This window comes from Mucor velutinosus (genome assembly GCF_035048745.1).
Source record: "Mucor velutinosus strain NIH1002 chromosome Unknown tig00001564, whole genome shotgun sequence".
In the NCBI taxonomy this organism is placed as follows: domain Eukaryota; kingdom Fungi; phylum Mucoromycota; class Mucoromycetes; order Mucorales; family Mucoraceae; genus Mucor; species Mucor velutinosus.
In genome coordinates, this window is record NW_027041906.1 from 4,274,591 (window position 1) to 4,294,408 (window position 19,818).

Here is a 19,818-nt window from a genome sequence, read left to right on the forward strand (position 1 = left end):
CACACACATATATATACACCAGAATACAAAATAAAGCATTTTTTTTACACACATTTTCCATGATGATCAGCTTTTGGCAATGGAGTTTACTGATGTTTCTTCATATCATTGGTCAGGGACATTTTATCAAATGTTGTACCCCGAAAGTTGGATTTGGATGACATCCATGAGGAATTGGAGACATAAGATGCATCATGAGGGTAACATTCATTGGTGATACTAAAGAGGTAACATTTCGCTGAACAAACGGTGATTGTATTGAGCAAATAGTAGTATGGATGCTAATGTTGATTCCATGCCATTCCTGATATCAAAACCATCTCCTAATGAACAACAGTGCCTGTGACTCGAGAAAACCATGTCCCAATTTTTTTTTATTCTGACAGAAACGAAAAAAAGCTTTTCTTCATACAATAGCTTTCTTGTGCTTATAGATTACATATCACTTATAAAATGAAGGACGCCGCTCTTCCCGAAAATGTCGAACTTTTGCGCACTCGTGTTATAGTGGAAAAAGACAGAGTTTACAGTGTGAGTAGCCGCTGATATACAGATTTGACTAGAGTGCCCGAAAAGAGTTGCAAGATGTCTAATGTCCAACATGTCAAAAAAAAAAAATCTAGGTCAGTGGTAGTGATTACCCTAACCAATATCGTGGTATCAGCAACGCATTCAATCTCGAAGAATTCAAAAAGGTATTATACAGAGGCTAGAGTCGATAGATCAGCCGCATTCTGATGTTCATGTTGTGTTTAGAACTTCAAAGTAAAGATCCAGCGTCTATCCAAGCACAGTGTCGAGTTTGACTTGATTGGCATTGACGCGTCTGTTGCTAATGCCTTTCGTCGTATCATGATTGCCGAGGTAAGTGTTATTTGGATATTTGGGCAAGGGGATTTAGTGTATTGACATGTCAATGGACACCATCTATAGGTTCCTACCATGGCCATTGAAAAAGTATATGTGATGAACAACACCTCCATTATTCAAGATGAAGTCGTCGCACATCGTTTGGGTTTGATCCCTATCAAAGCTGATCCTCTTGAATTTGATTACATGACAGAAGATGGTGGACCCACTGATCTCAACACTCTTGTTTTCAAATTGAAAAAGAAATGTGAATTCAACCCTGAAGCTGCAGCTGATGAAACTGATCCCAACAAGAAATATATCAACAGTTTTGGTAAGGATGCAGTATATATATATACAAAGGGACATGGTTCAAGAATGCTAATCCGTCATGTATGTGTCTTCAGTTTACTCTAGCGATTTAGTATGGGAACCCAAGGGTAATCAAGAAGAAAAGTTTGGTGACAATCCTCCCAGACCTGTTCATGATGATATTGTCATTGCAAAGTTAAGACCTGGTCAAGAGATGGAAATGGAATTGCATTGTCAAAAGGGTGTGGGCAGAGAACATGCTAAATGGTCTCCTGTTGCTACAGCATCCTATCGTATCTTGCCAGAAATCACTATTTTAGAGCCCATCACTGGTGAAGATGCTGAGGATTTCAAAAAGTGCTTTGTTGATGGCGTTGTCGATGTGGTTATGGAGAATGGTGTAAAGACTGCCAAGGTTGTCAATGCCCGCAAAGATACAGTTAGCAGAGAAGTTTTACGACATGATAAATTTGACGGCAAGGTTCGTTTAACCCGTGTCCGTGATCATTTTATTTGTAAGTTGAACAAATTTGTGGTTGATGGGCAATTGAATTGCTAACATGTGGTTGTACAAATAGTCAATGTCGAAACCTCTGGTATTATTCCAGCTGAGCAAATCTTCCTTTCAGCACTCGATGTCTTTTTGGAAAAGATCAAGGACATTCAGCCTCTTGTAGATCGTGTTGTATCAAACGAAATTGCTTAAGCAGCATTTACATATAGTCGCATCCTCTTTTTTCTTTATCACCTCTTATTACATAACTCGTTCCTCCACCTCACCCACCTCCATCACCTATTATAAAAACAACATGGCCTATTAAATGTGTTGATCTGAACCCTCCTTTTTTTTTTTTCCTTTCTAGAATAAATATCACAGTACATAGTAAAAAAAAAATCAATAAACTTGCCTGAGTGCAGTTGATGCTAAGAACTAGTGTGTCGTTTAACGAGCTTTAAATCAGACAATAATTGCATCAAATGCTTATTTTATTAAAGATGTGTCAAGACAACTACTAGATGCTAAGGCATGCCTGACTTTATTTGGCACAAGCATGCTCTCTTCTAAGCTTAACAGCCGAGGCAAGATTACGCAATACGGTTTCGGTTTCTTTCCAATCGATGCAAGCATCAGTGATGGATACACCATATTTCAAAGCGCACGGGCCGTCTTCAGGGACACTTTGCTTGCCTTCATTCAAATGAGATTCGATCATAATGCCTACAAGTCCATCGTCTCCTTGAGCAATCTGATCCGCAATACACTGCGCTACTTTGGGCTGGTTTTTGTGATCCTTGTTGGAATTACCGTGAGAGCAATCCACCATAATTGAAGTAGGTAAACCGGCCTTTGTCAACAACGCCTTGGTCTTTTGTACATGCTCTGCGTCATAATTTGGGCCCGTTTTACCACCTCGCAGAATAACATGACAATCTTGATTACCAGTAGTATGCGTGATACAGACTACGCCAGCACTGTTGAGGCCCAAAAAGTGATGAGGAGCAGCAGCAGCACCGATACCGTCAATAGCTACCGTCAGATTACCATCCGTGCCATTCTTAAATCCAACAGGGAAGGACACGCCACTGGCAAGTTCTCGGTGTAGTTGCGATTCAGTCGTACGAGCACCAATGGCACCCCAAGAGATCAAATCAGCCATGTATTGAGGCGAGATGGTGTCAAGCAGTTCGACGGATACTGGCATGCCCATATTGGTGATATCGTTCAAGAGACCACGACCAATACGAAGACCTTTATTGATGTCAAAGCTGCGGTTTGTCGGGGGAGAGGGGGGGGGGGTGGTTAGATCTGGCATGCTTGTATATGAGACAGATAGAAACTTACCTTTCGTTGATGTCAGGGTCATTGATCAAGCCTTTCCAGCCTACCGTTGTTCTTGGCTTTTCGAAATAAGCACGCATGACAATGACAAGCTCGTTTTTGTGCTTTTCTTTGGCAGTTAACAGTAGTCTGGCTATAGTGAGAGTAGCAGATGTGGATGCGTCAATACTCTGAAGGGCGTGTCTCATGTTGGATGTCACCTACCATACTCTTTTGCAGCAATGGTGTCATGGATAGAGCAAGGACCCACAATGACAAACACTCTGTCGTCCTTTTTCTGGATGATATTTGCTATATCTTGTCTTGCTTCAAGCACGGTCTTTCTTGATGAGGCAGACTATAGAGATGACAGTAGATCAGATTATTGCTGCTTGGGATGTTGCATCTCACTTACTATTTGGAATTCCTCCTTGACATACGATGGTGTCAAAAGAGAATTGTAGCCTGTGATGCGAATGTCGTCAATTTGATCTTTGGTCATTTTTATGAAAGATGAAAAGAGGAGCGATGCATTGGAAATACTGCCACTTGGTGTCGGCATTATTTATACAGTATCTGTTTGCTTGCTTGATCAATGGAGCATACATTGACAACATTTCCATTTGGACATCCGATGACAAGACTTGTGTTTTTGCAAGATAACAAACAATTTTTGAAATGTTGTCATTGTTACCGCCTCTCCATCATGATACCTACGCCGGATTTATCTCATATCAAGAAAGAGGACTTTGAGAGAGTCTATGAGCCAGCGGGTAAGTTTTCTTTTTTTTTTTTTCATGCTGAAAGAGTCTGTCGTATTTACTCATACCATTGCTTAGAGGATACCTTTTTATTACTAGATGCTTTAGAAGAAGACGAAGCGTTGATTCAGCAGCTCAAGCCGAGTATCTGTCTTGAAATAGGGTATGCACAGCGAGGTAGTAGCATAAGAGATACAGGCTAACTAACCATTGCAGATCTGGCTCCGGATGTGTTACAACCTTGCTTGCCAAAATAGTTGGAAATAAGAATGCAGGTAACTCAGTGTCTATGAGATGCAGCCTGTAACTCACATTGCCAAACTAGTGTTCCTTACCACCGACATCAGCGCATTTGCATGTGAAACTACTCGGAAAACAGGTTTACATAACGGAATTACACAGATTGAACCGATTAGAACATCGCTGGTCGAAGGCATCATGCCGCGATTGAAGAATCGCATCGATATTTTGTGCTTCAATCCACCCTATGTGGTGACAACACATGAAGAGGTTGGCAGTCTGGGCATTGAAGCAGCGTGGGCAGGTGGCATTGATGGCCGAGAAGTCATTGATCAGTTGCTGCCACTTGTCAAGGTATGTATAGTAGTGCACTGAATGGAGGGATGGCCTATCAATTGACACTTGTGTAGGGCATTCTCTCTCCCCAAGGCATATTCTACCTGCTGCTAATCAACGAAAACAAGCCTGATCAAGTGGTGCAGCTCATGAAAGAGTCATACGAAATGAATGCAAAGATCATCATGGAACGTCGTGCTGGTAGAGAAAAGCAGTTTATTGTAAAAATCACACATTAAGCGATTGTTGGTGTGCTATTCAGCAAATGTTGTGTACTTCCAGCCACTGCATTATAAACAAGCCTAATAGCATGTTAATTCATGTCTCAATAAAACCCTTCCCTCTCCTCTCACTCACTTTGTCCATTCAGCAATGCCATGTTGGATACCGCGAAAGAAACCAAACTTCTTTGCAGGGTTTCTTGCATTCACCACACCTCTTGTTCTGTACCAGGTCCACGCTGTTGAACACACACTCCACGTAAAGCCACTGACAAAAGGTATAAGGATGTTGTCTTTGACTACAATAGACCACATGATGGAGAAGTTGGACGCTCCCTTCTCTTGCAGTTGTGCAATCGACTTTTCAACTTGCTTCTCGAAACGCATATCGGGTACAGTGGGCCCCTTTTTGATGGATGCTCTTCTGTTGGTCACTGAAAAGTCATCCTCATCGTCCTCTTGGAAATCTAGGTTATCAATGTCAGGTTGTAAAAGCTCTGTTTGTCGTCTTTGAAGTTCAACAAGACGCGCTAATTCTTCATTGTCGTAATCGCTTGATGAGAAGAGCAAAGTCTCTGGTGTTGCGTCGGTGGACATGGTGGATTATTCAAGAAATATATTAAAAAAAAAAAAAAAAAAAAAGTCTCTCTCTCTCCAAATTGACCTACAGCATATGAATTGCATCTCCCAAGCGTACATGTGATTGGATACACACTGCCATCCATGATGCTATCATTATGCTTTGTAGCAAAAATAAAATGGCTCCTCAAATGGAGAATACAAGCACGTATGCAATCAATGGATGAGATGGTATATGTGGCTTACTTTCTCGCCTTACTGATCCATGTGGATCTGGGTCGAGACGAAAAGCATGTTCCCGAGTTTGGAAAACGGCCGTCATCTCTTGGTCATATACCGTCTCATTGGTTTCTTCTGTTCTTTTGTTCTTTTCTTTACTCATCATTTTCAGCAGCTTTTCAGCATGAGCGACACTGGGGATAGCTCACAAGTTGGCGACACTAAATTCTGGCATCGTAAGAGCTGTGCAAATCGCATCTTTATAGGGCCTTGGGATATTAGGGCGACGCCTGTTTCTCCCTCACTATCGCCTGAACAAATACTGCCAAACACCTACGACAGTAGCAACAGCTCTATTCTATTCGACTCGAGCATGAGATTTCTCAATGAGTAAGTTGTTCATCTGTAGTAGCAACTGAATGAGAATAGTGATACTCATGACGTTGATAGTCAATCCAATGCCAGCAGTGATAGTTCGATCAAAGCCATGCATCGATCCTCGCGTAAAGAAAGTGCAAGTACCTCCTACAAATCACCCAACTCGGATCGGTCTCCTTTGGATCAGCTAGTGACACCCAGTTCAGATGGAACTAGCTTTATTACTGCTCGATCAAGACCCAACTCAAGTATCTACAGCAGCATCGACTCGCAATCACACTATCTAGAGCAAATGGCCAAACAGCAGGATGAGGACGAAGACGAGGAAATCGATTACAGTATACTCAACTCGGGTATGCAGATTGGACAGCCGTCATCATCTACATCGCCTCCATCACCACCCAAAGATAACAGTGATGCTGAATCCACCAAAACCATTAGACCAAATAATAAAGGCAGCTCTCCCTTGGACGCATCCCCAGCCCAACATGAAGATACCATGGCCCCAACAGCAACAACGCCACCAAAATCACCCTCCCCTCTCCCATCTATTCACAAAAAGAAACGAAAGACCAAATACATTCATCGCAACAGCAACAAAAAGCCATTGGTTTGGAAAAAGGCTGGATCTGTGTTTGTGTCAAGGCTACCTACTGTGGTGACACCAGAGCCTGCATCAATCCCGACAGGAAGACCTATCAAACGAGAGCCCATCTTGTGTATGCGATCTGCAGCAGGATGTCTCAGCAATGAACCTACCCGCTACAAGGCAGCCAAAGAGGCAAGATATGATTTGCTCACCGAGAAATGGAGGCAGGTGGAGTTGGTGCTGACCTCAACTTACTTGACCACATACTCGTCATCTGTAAGTATAGAGTGCCAAGCGAATGAAGCGGATGTAGAACTGAGTATTCTCGATGTCAATATAGACTCTCTTCTGGCCAAAGCAACGATTAGAACATCGAATCTACTTGGAAGGCAGTCGAAAACCCAAGCGACTGGAGCTGTTCTTACTCTCAGCGCTGGATTACTCGTTTTGTCTGCGTTTCCAGTCTTCTTCTGGCCGTACACCCATGGTAGTGACAATGACATTCAAGGCGAGATCATTCTTGAAATGCCAAGAATGGTACATGCAACTGTACCATATGCTGCCTGCTGAAAACAAGCATCCCATGCCTGAATGGTGTCAAGTCTACATACCCATTTTGGATCTATCCGTAAACCTACCATTGGCCAAGAAGAACCGTGCTGTTACCATGGAAGATGTCAAGGAAGCTGTCATCAGCATACTGGAGGATGAAGGCGATATGGTGCAACGCCTTGTACATACAGACAAAATTGACAGAAATTTATCCGTGGATGATTTGGGCTTATGTTGGACGACCAAAGATCGAGCTGAATGGATCTACTGGACACATGCGGCGTCGGATCCCAAGAAGCGCATAGATTATGCTATTTGCCCGCAAAATATCGAGCAAACGCACAGATTGGAACTGAGACTCATTGAGCATACACCGCATGACATTATACTTCGAGAAAACATGGTGCTGAAGGAACCACCGCCTGTCGAGGGCTTCCTGTTGCGTCCTTTTGACTTTAATGGCTCAACAAATGCATTCAGCAAAATGAAGATGAAGATGAGTTACTTTGCGTCCTTTGATCAGTACTTGTTCTACATCCCAGCTGGTAGAGTGTCCTCGCCCAATTTAGCATGCTTCATTGACGACCACCTGTTGCCGAAAAACATCAGAGCACAGCCGTACGTATCAGCGGTGTCTCCCTATACATCCACAAGCACGCAGGATATAGAAATGGGCGAGGTGCTGCGGCGTATGCGATTAATGACAGAATCAAAGGGAGTGATTGATCTGACGGAAGTCTCTTATGTACGAAGAACCTTTTCTGATGATACCGTGGACGCAGAAGAAGAGAATGGCATATCAAGTCAACTGAGCCTGAGCAAACGCTCAAGTCGATCACCCATCTTACCAAACCACAGCAGTAGTCAGCCCAGACGCGATAAGCATGCAGGGAGACAAAGCATCTTTTCCAACAAACAGAGCCGCAGGAAGCCTTGCTTGGAGATGATTATGGAAAACGGTTTGCAGATTCGCTTTGAAGTAAGTTTTGGGCCATGTCTCTTTGTCACATGGTTATTGACACCCCCCTCCCCCTCGATTAGGTGTATTCAAGCGAAACATGCGATTTATGGGTGAATTATTTGGCACAGATCGTTGTATATTGGAAAGCGCGCAAAGAAGCTGAAAAAGATGCACACTCACACGACAATTTCCTCACTCAACCAGCAATTGAAAGTGAAAATGCATTCATCAAAACTGGAGCCAACACAGAAGATGGTTGCGCGCATCAAAATGAGAAAAAGGTAGCAGACACTCGTATTTGGAGTTACTGTCTATACGAGCAGTGCCGTGATGTAGTGGTAAGTTTCTCTTTTTTTCTCTGTGAAAAAAAAGAGACAATTTGGCTCACATTTACCATAGAAATCTGGTATTCTCTATTACAAACCTCACAAGCGAGGCACCTACTCACAAAAGATATTCATACTGACCGCCAATGGATGGATCCTGTTCTTTGATGTTTACAACCGCCAGTCAAACAAAAAGATATGCAGCCACGAGAAAAAGGGTGCTATCGATGTTGCAGGCTGTTACTTTTATTCGGGTGTGGACTGTAGCAAGCAAAAGAAGGGATCCAATCAAGACAATCAATGGAAGAAAGCTGCTCGCATCTACAGTAATGGTTTAGCCACTGATGACGATGCATTGTCATGTATCTTTTCCATATGGAAGCCTAAATTGCGACGCTATTTCAGCACCACCAAGCAAAGACTAAGAGTCTATCGTCATGATCAGCGTCTCAACCCCAACGGTCAAACGTGGACATTTCTGGCCAAGAGTCGAAGGGAAAAGGAAGAGTGGGTTTGTGCATTGAATACAGTGACTGAGCATATGATTCGAAGCGAAAATAGATAGGTGTTGTTACAAACTTTACTTTATCTGCTTTTGGTTCAAAATAAAGAGACTACTTGCCCGCGTTGTTGTGCCTGTGATGAAAAATATGTAAAACATTGAAGCATGAAAACGGACCAACTTCCAACAATTGAGTTGACAGCAAAAGATATAAAAAAAAAAAAAAAGCAAATACACTACGAATACATTTCGTAAACGTAAAAACATCTCACACTATCAAGATGAAAATCTCCACAGCTTCAAAAGCCAAGGACCAAACCGGGAGCCTGTGGATTGAGAGTCAGGCGTATTAAACCACTTTCATATAAAGACTACGGTTACACAAGACTTCAAACAGTAATATATAAAGCCATCTGCTGAAAGAAAAGTAGAAAAAGATGGAAAAAAAAATGAAAATAAACCATATTTTTTAGAGTTGGAACCTGCAATTGGGAAGGCTTGGTTCATGAGTTAATCGACATTGGAGATGCTATTTTTAAGCGGGGGAATATACATACTTTAAATTGGAAACGTTATTGTTCTTGAATAAAGCAAGCTACAGTTGTCTAGTCTTGACAGCAAGATTCTTCAACATGTCAGGTATCTATTGATAACTTAAAACCAGCAAGCTAATATGGCCCTTTTCGTACGCTCCAATTTTTAAAATGCTTGGTCAAATGCATACATGTGTGGTGTACACATGCGAAAGCTCAACGGAGATTCAATTGCTATTGTTCTAAGTGATGATCCATGGGATTCCGAAATCTATCGACCTTAACATTACGCGTTTCTTGATAGTAACCACCCCTTCAAACTTATATAAAACTTGTAGAGAATTCAAAGGAAAATACAACGGTATCCATATCAAGTCTCTGGTGTACATTGTTCACTTGATATTTGGTACAATTGTTTTTGCAATTTTATGATTGTTTTCTAAAGATTAATCACTATCTGTCATCAAAACATGTTGTTAAGCATTACTAGGCATTGCAGACCAAAAAATTTCCTATCGAATGAGCTATTGCTTGAAGCTCTGGCATGACTCCATCATGAAATATTGACAATATTGTCCTGACCAAAAAAAGGTCACCCAGTTTTTTTTGCTTGCTATCACAGGCAGATTTTGAAGAAAAATCCATGATTATGCATGATACTCTTTTTTTAACCATATCTCGACACATACACACTGGATTCGCACAAAACAAAGACCATTCGATAGCTCTATGTTATATCCATTATACTATAAAAGTTTTAAGTACCAGATGTACGTTCCTTTTATAAATATACTGAAAATCTTAAACTTTACGGCTTTGAGTCTGAAAAGTTGTCAAGGGATTCCCAACAAAGTTACATTAAGCTCGTACATATAATGGTTTACATTTATATGTTTCAGTCCGCATAATTCAAACATTAGTACAGTACAACAGAGCAAGCACAGCAGAACAAAATTTAATAAATGGGAAAAGCGGGTTGACTTAACAGTTGAACAATAGCGCCCAAACCACTGTTCTTTCATTTGATTTCGTTACACTTTCTTCCCTGAATTATTTGACAGCCAATGTAGCAGCTAAAAGTGTGTTCTTATGTTAAGTAACCCCTCCAAGTCGAAATATAAATGGTCCTGGAACTAAGTCTCTCGTATCATTACAGAGCTAAGAAAAGGTTTCCCCCTTTATTAGCAAATCACTTGAGTTTCTATCACAACAGCGCAAGAAAGCCTGATATAATCGAGTAGTTTTGACTATACGCTGATTCAGCAGCAGCGACCTAAAATACCAATATCTTGTGCAATTCAAAAGTATATGATAACCTTAAGCATTACAAAACTTTATGAAATTAGGTGAAATTAATAAACAGCAGGTGTTGAATTTCTCTCGATAAACCTTTTTTTTTTTGTAGACATCTCAATCCAACTGAAAGCAGTCTGCCCAAGTGCAGCTATCCATCCACACAGTAATCTTTGGTAACAATAAATCAATTTGAATGTACAACATCATGTTTATTTTTTTTTTCTTTTTTATAAAACGGTATTTAGACAAGATATACAACAAATGCAAATTAGACAGCAGATTCTTTAATGTGGACAGGCTTGATATTCCAAATCTTATCAGCATATTCACGAGTAGCACGATCAGAAGAGAAGAAGCCCATACCAGCAGTACACAAAATTGACTTTTTGGCCCAAGCAGCAGTGTCCTTGTAAGTTTCATCCACCTTATCCTGAGCATCCAAATATTTCTCAAAATCAGCAGAAATCAGATAATAATCACCACCATAGGTCAAGGTATTGATGAGAGGACCAAAGACAGAAGCAGTTTCAGGACCACCAAATTCACCTGATTGAATGGATTGAAGCACGACTTGAAGGTTGGGATCGATTTCAACACCATGGTACTTTTGTTGATGGCGGATATCAGCTACCTTGTCAGCCAGAGTACCAAACATAAAGATGTTCTCTTCACCAATTTCATCACGGATCTCGATATTAGCACCATCCACTGTACCCAAGATCAAACCACCGTTCAAGACAAACTTCATGTTGGAAGTACCAGCAGCCTCTGTACCAGCAGTAGAGATGTGCTGAGAGATATCAGATGCAGGCACGATAATTTCAGCAAGAGAGACATTGTAATCGGGAATGTAAACCACCTTCAAGAGACCATCAATGGAATCATCGTTGTTGACTACTTGGGCGACGGTATTGATCAGCTTGATAACCATTTTGGCAACGTAGTAGCCAGGGGCAGACTTGCCACCAAAAATGACCACACGAGGAGTGACATCCTTACGTTCCTCAGCAGACAACAATTGGAGGTTCTTGTAACGATAAATGACACCGAGAATGTTCATGAATTGACGCTTGTATTCGTGAATACGCTTGACCTGAATATCGAAAAGAGAGCGAGGATCCACAGTAATGTCCAAATTGGCCTTGATCCAGCTGGCCAAACGCACCTTGTTCTTGAGCTTGATGTTCATCCACTTGGCTTGGAAATCAACATCGTCCGCATACTTGGTGAGCCCCTTCAAATCATCCAAATGAGTTACCCAGTGATTACCACCCAGAGTTTCAGTAATCAAATCACGCAAATCAGGATTAGCTTGGTAAAGCCAACGACGAGGAGTGATACCGTTGGTGATATTGATGAACTTTTCAGGGCCATAGTAGCTAACAAAGTCCTTGAACAATTCGGTCTTGACCAAATCAGAGTGGAGAGCAGCAACACCGTTGACAGTGTGAGAACCAACGACAGCGAGATAAGCCATACGCACTTGTTGAGGGTTGCTTTCCTCAATGATGGAGACACGGTTCAACAGGCCACGATCACTGTTCATCTTCTCGACCTTTTGCAAAAAGAAAAGATTGATGTCGTACACAATTTGCATATGGCGAGGCAGGATATGCTCCATCATGGGCACGGACCAGCACTCCAAGGCTTCGGGTAAGACAGTGTGGTTTGTGAATGCAAAGACACGGGTAACAATGTCCCAGGCGGCGTCCCAGTCAAGGCCCTCAATATCGACCAAGATACGTTGCAGCTCAGGGATAGCCAAAGTGGGATGCGTATCATTCAGTTGGACTGCGACCTTATCAGGGAAATCCTTCCAAGCACAGTTGGATCGCTTGAAGCGGTGGATAATGTCTTGAAGAGAGGCACTGACAAAGAAGTATTCTTGCTTGAGACGCAGCTCCTTACCGACCAAGTGGTTATCATTAGGGTAGAGCACAGATGTCAAGTTTTCAGCGTTCTTTTGGTCAGCCACAGAGCGGTCGTAATCACCATCGTTGAAGGAGGCAAAATCAAAGGTCTTGAGAGACTTGGAAGCCCAAAGACGGATATTGCCACACCCCTTGGTATCGAAACCAGGAATAGGCACATCATACGCCATCGCTTGCACTCTATCACCGCCTTCCCATGACATGCGCGATTCACCCTTTTCATTTACCTTGGTTGCAACATAACCGTAAAACTGGACTTCGTAACGCACATCGTTTCTAGGGAACTCCCAAGGATTACCATTGGAATCAAGCCAGTAATCAGGCATTTCGATTTGATAGCCATCACTGTTGATTAGCTGCTTAAAGATACCGTATTGATAGCGCAGACCATAGCCCCACGTAGGATAATCCAGAGTAGCAGCAGCATCCATGTAACAGGCAGCAAGACGGCCCAGACCACCGTTACCCAAAGCAGCATCACGCTCCTGTTGCAGCAAATCTTCCAAATTGAAGCCTAGATCCTTGACACTCTCTTTATAGACATCCTTGACCTCAAGACAGTGAAGAGCATTATCCAAAGCACGACCGATCAAGAACTCCATGGAGAGATAGTAGCAGCGCTTTGGGTTTTCCTTGTGAATGGCTTCTTGCGTCATGTTCCAATCCTCCAGGAGACGATCACGCACGGAATAGGCAGTTGCTTGATAGACAGCGAGCTTGTCCAAGTTGTAAGGGTTGCGGCAGAGGGTCTCTACTGAATGCTGCACAATGTCCTTTTTGATGGAAGCCTTGTCGTTCTTCTTGGGCGTCATTTCATGCTTCCACTCCTTCAAATGCTCAGGATCCAATGCAATGTGCTTGGACTTGCTAGAAGGCACACTTGACGTAGTGACGGGCTCTAGATTATCCTTATCATCATCCACATGAATAGTAACATTTGTCAAGCGACGTGTTAATTTAGGCATGGAAAGACGACGAGGTCTCTCGCTGGTAGGTGTAGTGCTCATATTGGATATAGTAAAGCAAAAAGAAAAAGAGAGATAGAGGGGGTTACACTCAAAGTATTTATACGAAATAAACCTGTTTCAGCTGACTCTTTTGTTGTATTTTTTTTTTCTTTCATAATGATGATAGTGGTGGAAAACTGCATAGTTCTTCCCACGGAAAATCTTTCTCTCTTCGGTCGTTTGCCCATTTTTTCGTTAGGTAACAAAAAAAAATTGCCTTTTATACTTTCATCTTATCAGGAGCGATTGTTTGTGCGTGTGTGTGTATGTGTATCATTATCTGGTCTAGATGTCAATCTTATAACTGGCGAGCTTGTTGAAGAGGAGGAAAGTTCCATTTTCCAAAAGGTACACGTTGGAATGGCTGCATGTCAGATAAGAGATAACAGAAACTTTGAGATGGAAACTGCTAAATCATGTCAGTAAACGGACCCTGTTTGATGGACATTCTGTGCATGATTGCTTCATGTGATGTGATTTGCGTTACTGATTCGCATCTCTCTTGTGCGCGGGATTAAACATTACGATCTATCCAAAGTAAGCCCGAGTGTTATGCACTACCACAGCCTACAGCCATCTGGTTCATAGCCATCCTATCTGACCTCTAAAGAACTCGGCTTTGATGTCATGAAGCGCTCAACTAAATCTCGCAAAACGCTTCATGTACACAAGTTACACGGGAATTGCATTAGAATTCAAGCAGCACCCGTTATTCTCGTAAATGAGTTGTAACTAACATCGAATGATTTTTGGGTACCTTCCATAAATCAGAGCAAATACATTGTGTTGGCATAGGTAGACCATTAGCACGTGATGGTAACTTTGTGTGCAATAGACCGGTGGGTTACTTATTGCTGATAGTGTGCCCCCCCCCAAAAGATGACTGATGCTTCTTTCTCTTCTTTTTTTTTTTTAAATCAAAAAATGTCCATAAAAGAAGGAGATCAGCCAACACAAATAGCGTTTGAAGATATCGTAAACAAGAGTTTGGAGGAAGCAAATGAAGCATTAAAAGATCCCTACGTTTTCAAATCAGACATACAAAAGGTGGCAGTGATTGGTGCTGGGCCTTCTGGCGTAAGTGGGAGTCCTTCTGCAGTATGGTATCTTGATACTAAACCAGTGTGTGTATTTGCAGTTGGTATCAGCACGACATTTGAAGGAAGCAGGGCTTTCTGTTCGAGTGTTTGATAGAAATTCGCATGTGGGTGGTGTATGGTAAGTGATGGACTCTGGACATATACATGTGCTGAGTGTTGACCCCTGCACACTGCAACAGGGTCTATTCAGAAAGACCTCGACCCAAACCAAAGATGCCTACGTCTCGTGTAGCAAGAGGACAAGCAGAGCATGCAACAGCAACCACCACCAATCCTGCAACAAATGAACCTCAAAAGAAGCTTTTTGAAATGACGCCAGAAGTGCAGAACCTATTGCTCACCAAGAAACCACCATCAGCATGTTACAGAGACTTGTACAACAATACGGCCACTCCACTGATGGGATTGCCTGATTTTCCATTTCCCGAGAACACGCCCACCTACATTCCTCATTTCAGCATTGCAGAGTATCTGGAAAACTATGCAAATGAATTTGATTTGATGCCATTGATTGAATTCGATACAAGCGTGGATCTGGTCACTAAGAATCAAGAGGATCATACTTGGGAACTGACCCTGAGTAAATACGATGTGTATACAAGTGGTATGGTGCGTGAGACTCGCTGGAAGGAGACATTTGATGCTGTTGTCGTGGCCTCTGGTCAGCATCAAGACCCCTATGTGCCTGATATCAAGGATCTGACAGCGTTCAACAAGATTTATCCTGATAAAGTATCGCATTCTGTTCAGTATAGGAAGCCTGAAGATTACATAGACAAGGTGTGTATGGGTATGCATAGTTATCCATGATAGTGCACTCACCATGCTGTATGGATTAGAATGTATTGGTTGTGGGTGGCAGTGTGTCCGCTGTGGATATTGTGAGATCGTTGGAGGGAATTGCCAAATCAATCACCATCTCTATCAAGGGCCCATTTGATTCTCCATTTGTCATCTATCAAGTGTTGCGCTCCTTGATTCCCAAATGTGTCAATGTCAAACCTGAAGTCAAAGCCTTCTCCAATGCTGAAGGGCAAGTGGACGGATCTGTCGTTTTTGAAGACGATTCCACTCTGGACAATATTGATCAAGTCATCTTCTGCAGTGGTTTTAATAGTCGCATGCCATTCCTTGGAGACCTAGTGATCCCCAAAGGAAAGGAAGATGTCAAGTATACTCCACCTCGGCCTATTTATGATGATGTTCCCGAGAGCCATGTCGTGCTTGGTCCCCAGTTCCCTCTCAATGTTTATCGCGAGTCATTCTTGACCAGCGATCCTACTTTGGCATTTGTTGGACAGCCTCCTTTCTTTAGTCCACTGTCGCAATACGATACCCAGGCAAGAGCTGTAGCTCGTGTATGGAGTGGTGCTGCTCTTTTGCCCAACAGAGACCTTATGCTCAAGTATTCTGCTGAACATGATGATGGCATCAGTCCTCTAGAGTTGTTTAATGGTGACAGACGTAGAAGAGAACCACTCATTGTTTGGTTGAACCATCATGCCACCACTGTCGCTGCCAAGAACGGACAGGAGTATCCTCCCCTCGAGAATTACAGAGAGGATTACGAAGAAGAAGGTTTAAAGAGCATGAAGCAATGGGTTGTAATATCTACAGAGAACTTTAAAAAGGCTCGAGAGCACATAAAAGCGCACAATCTTTAAGTCATAATAAATCCACATTTGATCTGTACCTTGGACAGCACGCTGCTACACCAGTGACTCCTTATTGCTTGTGAAAAAGTCGCGCAAGAGCTTAATTCATCTACTTTTTTCTTTTGTATCAACTCACTGCATAGATCGACACAGAATGGCTGAACAAGGTAACAGTGAAGACAGGCAAACGAGCAGACTAGATAGCAATGGATCTAACATTTGACTGATTAGCAAGCAACGAGCAAGAAGAGAAGAAACGCATCTTGGAGGACTACACTCAGTGGAAAAAGACAGCACCCGTGTTGTATGACATGGTTATCACACACAACCTTACATGGCCCACCTTGACCTGTCAATGGCTGCCTAAACGCACAGTGTAGGTTGTAGTCGGCTTGGCTGATCTATGGAAATCACTCATCATTCCTCACAGTGCACATGGATTCGTCAAGCAGGAGCTTCTGATCGGCACACACACCAACGACGAAGAGGACAATTATGCGCAATTTCTTGACATTGACATTCCAGAGAAAGGATTGGATACGCCTGAAGAGCAAAAGACCAAGATGTACATTACACAAAAGATATGTCATGAAGGAGAAGTGAATAAGGCACGTTACCAACCTCATCAACCTGATATTTTCGCAACAAAGACACGGGATGGTGATGTTCTCGTGTTTGATCGTACACAATCGCAAACAACAGAAACGTGTGAACCCATCTTGAGATTAAAAGGTCATCAAATGGAAGGCTATGGCTTAGCCTGGAATCCCCATCTCGCCAAACAGAACCATCTGCTGAGTGCCGGGTTTGATAATCTGATCTGTCACTGGTAAAAGTACTGTGTAGCATTGGAGAGCCTCTTTTTTTACTAAGCGGATATGTCTATAGGGATACTGGCATCACACCAAACAGCGATAAGGAATTGCAACCTTATCAGAGATATGAGGGTCATACGGGCTGTGTCGAGGTAGGTAAACAATCTGCTACAAATCAAGTGTGCACACAGAGAAAAAGATACTCACTCATACCCGATTGGATGTATGTTCATGTAGGATGTTAGTTGGAATTCAGCCAATGATTCTTTATTTGCATCCGTTGCTGATGATATGAAGTTGATGATGTAAGGGCCCTCTATGTGAAGAAAGGTGATCCTAGGGACTCACTCAAGTTTCATATTTAGTTGGGATAGTCGTGATCCTGTCAAACCAGTGCAGAGAGTGCAAGCCCATCAAGGCGAGGTCAATTCTGTGGCTTTTCATCCCAATAAGGAGTGGATGCTGGCTACTGGCAGTTCAGACAAGGTAAGGCTCTCTGGTGAGGATGATGTGATTTCAGGCCTGAATGATTCATGTTTGCAATAGACGGTCGGTTTGTTTGATATTCGTAAAATTGACACAAAATTACATTCTATGGAACTGCATGAAGGGGAAATCACGCAAGTCGCTTGGAGTCCCCATAATGACCCTATATTAGCATCAGCTGGTACAGATCGTAAAATTGTTATTTGGGATTTGCGACATATTGGACAAGAGCAAACACCAGAAGATGCTGAGGATGGCCCACCAGAAATCATGGTAATAAACATGCATGCATGCTAGCATGGATTAAATGCTAACTTTATATCTATAGTTTGTCCACAGCGGCCATACAAGCCGAATTTCTGACTTTAGTTGGAATCCTACTGATAGATGGGTTTTGGCCAGTGCAGCAGAGGATAATGTCGTGCAGATCTGGCAAATGGTAAGAGTGGCTATAAGCAGTGAGTATAACGTACTCACACACCCACTTGATTTACAGTCTAGAAACATATATGCAAACACAGACTTTCTACAGGTTGCTTCGTCGCAATTAGAATAAAAATGTGTAAAGAATTGGGGTAGTATTTGTTGTAAATTGATGTGTTTGCTCTGTAATCTGTACTATGCACGTGTTGCTATAGCGGCTGTGAGTATTTTCTTAGTCTCCTCCTCTTCTGCCCTGGGTGCGCGTGTGTAGAAAGATCAAAGGTCTGTTCCGTCATTGAAAGCCAATCATTTCGTGGTATTGATTTGGCGTGAAAAAATGAAAGGGGAGGCACAGACTTTAAGGGGTAGTAAGGCAAGTGACCCGAGTAAGAAAAAAAAACAGTTATAAATAGCATGAATTCATTTACCATCCTTCTTCTTTTTTCCTTCATTTAAATTATAACCTCCAATTCTATCAAAACTAACATTTCATCATGAGCGATCTTAACTGGTGCACATATTGCGATAATGCTATTAACTCCTATTCTGTAAGTACATAAGAAATGACAGGCTCTTGTTTCCATAGCAACCACTAACACGTTGTGTGTCTAGAACTCTTTGTATTGCTCTGAAGATTGCTTAAGATCTGATGCCTTAAATCACCATCCCTTGTTGGGTTATGACTATGCCGAGCTCAAAGATTTCCCTCGCTCATCTGCGTCTCCTACTCTGACAGCATCTTCATCATCTACCGCTTCGTTATCGCCATTGCTATCACCTACTCCATCGCTCAAGGAACCGCCTACGTTTAATTTAAATACGAGTGGAGATTCTCTTTATCAGCATATCTATCAACAAAGGGAGCAACAACAACTGCAGCAAGACAAGAAAAAGTCTCCCATCTACTTGCAATCATCCTATCATTTCCACAAACAAGAAATCTTTTAACACCAAAAAAAAATATCATAAAGATATATACCCTGAACTCTTTTTTACTATCTCCATCTATCGCAACATTGCACAATTTACTATTTACAAAAAACCACATATATATATATATAACAACAAACTTGCATTTTGATCTTTCTCTTCATTTAACCCCTCTCCTTTTTTTTTACATAATAAAACTGACCATACACAGCTGTACAATACACACACACACAACATAATGACGAACCTTTTTACCTTCTTCCCATGCTTTTTATCAGATTTTATCTTGCTGGATTCGATCTCCATCTTATCAGATCTTTTTTGATCCTGACTTTGAAATCAGAGAGATAATAAAAATGCATATTCACGGAAGGCGGTATGACTCAAAAAAATTTTTTTTTGCTCAAGTAATACAAGGAATTTGAGGAAACGTATTGGCACTTTATAAAAATAGAGAAACCGTGTGCGTGTAAACGGGTTAATAATGAGTCGCATGTATATTTAAGTTGAGTCTACTGCTCACACTGCTGCTAGTTGAATCAAAAAGTGAGCATGCATCATTTTTCATAAAGAAAGGAATGACGAGAGAGATATCTATACACATGAGTACAAAGGAAACGTTTTTATATCAAACGCACGAATTAGAGTCGTTACGTATAGATAGTGTGCAAAAAAAAAAGACTAATAGCCGATTTGTTTGTTTTTTACGCTATAGAACCTTGTTGATGTAGATCATTAGGACATGGTATAACCAGGTCAATCAGACTACAGAGGAAACAGATTTCTGTACAAGTATTTACTATGTGGTGAGACGGACATAACCTGATAAGAAAGCAAATCTTGGCCACAGCAACTATGAAGCAGGATCCGCACTACATGGACGTTCGCACTGTACATACAATGCCAAGTTTGCTATATACAAGGACTTGCTGTGCATACTGTATAACGTCTGGTATGTACTGCATATTCAAACAAGCACTTGCTATTAGCTTGCGTTG

The 19,818-nt window shown here is 41.9% G+C and overlaps 9 protein-coding genes across 9 annotated transcripts; 6 read left to right on the forward strand and 3 right to left on the reverse strand.

Annotated features, from left to right (window-relative positions):
- Positions 1–453: 453 nt before the first annotated feature.
- TMEM97 (Transmembrane protein 97) lies at positions 454–1,867 on the forward strand (the record flags this gene model as incomplete). The annotated part of the gene is made up of 6 exons (XM_064830888.1): positions 454–531; positions 624–695; positions 757–864; positions 934–1,183; positions 1,257–1,676; positions 1,740–1,867. The coding sequence occupies 6 exons, from the start codon at positions 454–456 to the stop codon at positions 1,865–1,867; spliced, it is 1,056 nt and encodes a 351-aa protein (XP_064683390.1).
- Positions 1,868–2,198: 331 nt separating this feature from the next.
- Positions 2,199–3,482, reverse strand: ATC70_011703 (uncharacterized protein; the record flags this gene model as incomplete). Its single annotated transcript, XM_064830889.1, has 4 exons — positions 2,199–2,928; positions 3,005–3,134; positions 3,206–3,338; positions 3,396–3,482. 4 exons carry the CDS (start codon positions 3,480–3,482, stop codon positions 2,199–2,201), a joined length of 1,080 nt encoding a protein of 359 aa, XP_064683391.1.
- A 204-nt stretch (positions 3,483–3,686) lies between these two features.
- On the forward strand, positions 3,687–4,556 carry ATC70_011704 (uncharacterized protein; the record flags this gene model as incomplete). Its single annotated transcript, XM_064830890.1, has 5 exons — positions 3,687–3,753; positions 3,820–3,904; positions 3,958–4,016; positions 4,067–4,335; positions 4,392–4,556. 5 exons carry the CDS (start codon positions 3,687–3,689, stop codon positions 4,554–4,556), a joined length of 645 nt encoding a protein of 214 aa, XP_064683392.1.
- A 114-nt stretch (positions 4,557–4,670) lies between these two features.
- On the reverse strand, positions 4,671–5,135 carry RPL27B_3 (60S ribosomal protein L27B; the record flags this gene model as incomplete). The annotated part of the gene is made up of 1 exon (XM_064830891.1): positions 4,671–5,135. One exon carries the CDS (start codon positions 5,133–5,135, stop codon positions 4,671–4,673), a length of 465 nt encoding a protein of 154 aa, XP_064683393.1.
- Positions 5,136–5,520: 385 nt separating this feature from the next.
- RPS0_3 (structural constituent of ribosome) lies at positions 5,521–8,707 on the forward strand (the record flags this gene model as incomplete). Its single annotated transcript, XM_064830892.1, has 5 exons — positions 5,521–5,726; positions 5,787–6,579; positions 6,644–7,834; positions 7,897–8,154; positions 8,216–8,707. The coding sequence occupies 5 exons, from the start codon at positions 5,521–5,523 to the stop codon at positions 8,705–8,707; spliced, it is 2,940 nt and encodes a 979-aa protein (XP_064683394.1).
- Positions 8,708–10,741: 2,034 nt separating this feature from the next.
- ryh1_3 (GTPase Ryh1) lies at positions 10,742–13,411 on the reverse strand (the record flags this gene model as incomplete). Its single annotated transcript, XM_064830893.1, has 1 exon — positions 10,742–13,411. The coding sequence occupies one exon, from the start codon at positions 13,409–13,411 to the stop codon at positions 10,742–10,744; it is 2,670 nt and encodes an 889-aa protein (XP_064683395.1).
- A 924-nt stretch (positions 13,412–14,335) lies between these two features.
- KCH1_2 (Potassium transporter) lies at positions 14,336–16,175 on the forward strand (the record flags this gene model as incomplete). The annotated part of the gene is made up of 4 exons (XM_064830894.1): positions 14,336–14,488; positions 14,550–14,629; positions 14,691–15,291; positions 15,351–16,175. The coding sequence occupies 4 exons, from the start codon at positions 14,336–14,338 to the stop codon at positions 16,173–16,175; spliced, it is 1,659 nt and encodes a 552-aa protein (XP_064683396.1).
- A 145-nt stretch (positions 16,176–16,320) lies between these two features.
- On the forward strand, positions 16,321–18,023 carry TOR1 (phosphatidylinositol kinase- protein kinase tor1; the record flags this gene model as incomplete). The annotated part of the gene is made up of 9 exons (XM_064830895.1): positions 16,321–16,333; positions 16,398–16,542; positions 16,597–16,995; positions 17,055–17,133; positions 17,219–17,286; positions 17,347–17,467; positions 17,528–17,740; positions 17,796–17,906; positions 17,964–18,023. The coding sequence occupies 9 exons, from the start codon at positions 16,321–16,323 to the stop codon at positions 18,021–18,023; spliced, it is 1,209 nt and encodes a 402-aa protein (XP_064683397.1).
- Positions 18,024–18,384: 361 nt separating this feature from the next.
- On the forward strand, positions 18,385–18,838 carry ATC70_011710 (uncharacterized protein; the record flags this gene model as incomplete). Its single annotated transcript, XM_064830896.1, has 2 exons — positions 18,385–18,438; positions 18,503–18,838. 2 exons carry the CDS (start codon positions 18,385–18,387, stop codon positions 18,836–18,838), a joined length of 390 nt encoding a protein of 129 aa, XP_064683398.1.
- Between the last annotated feature and the right edge of the window lie 980 nt (positions 18,839–19,818).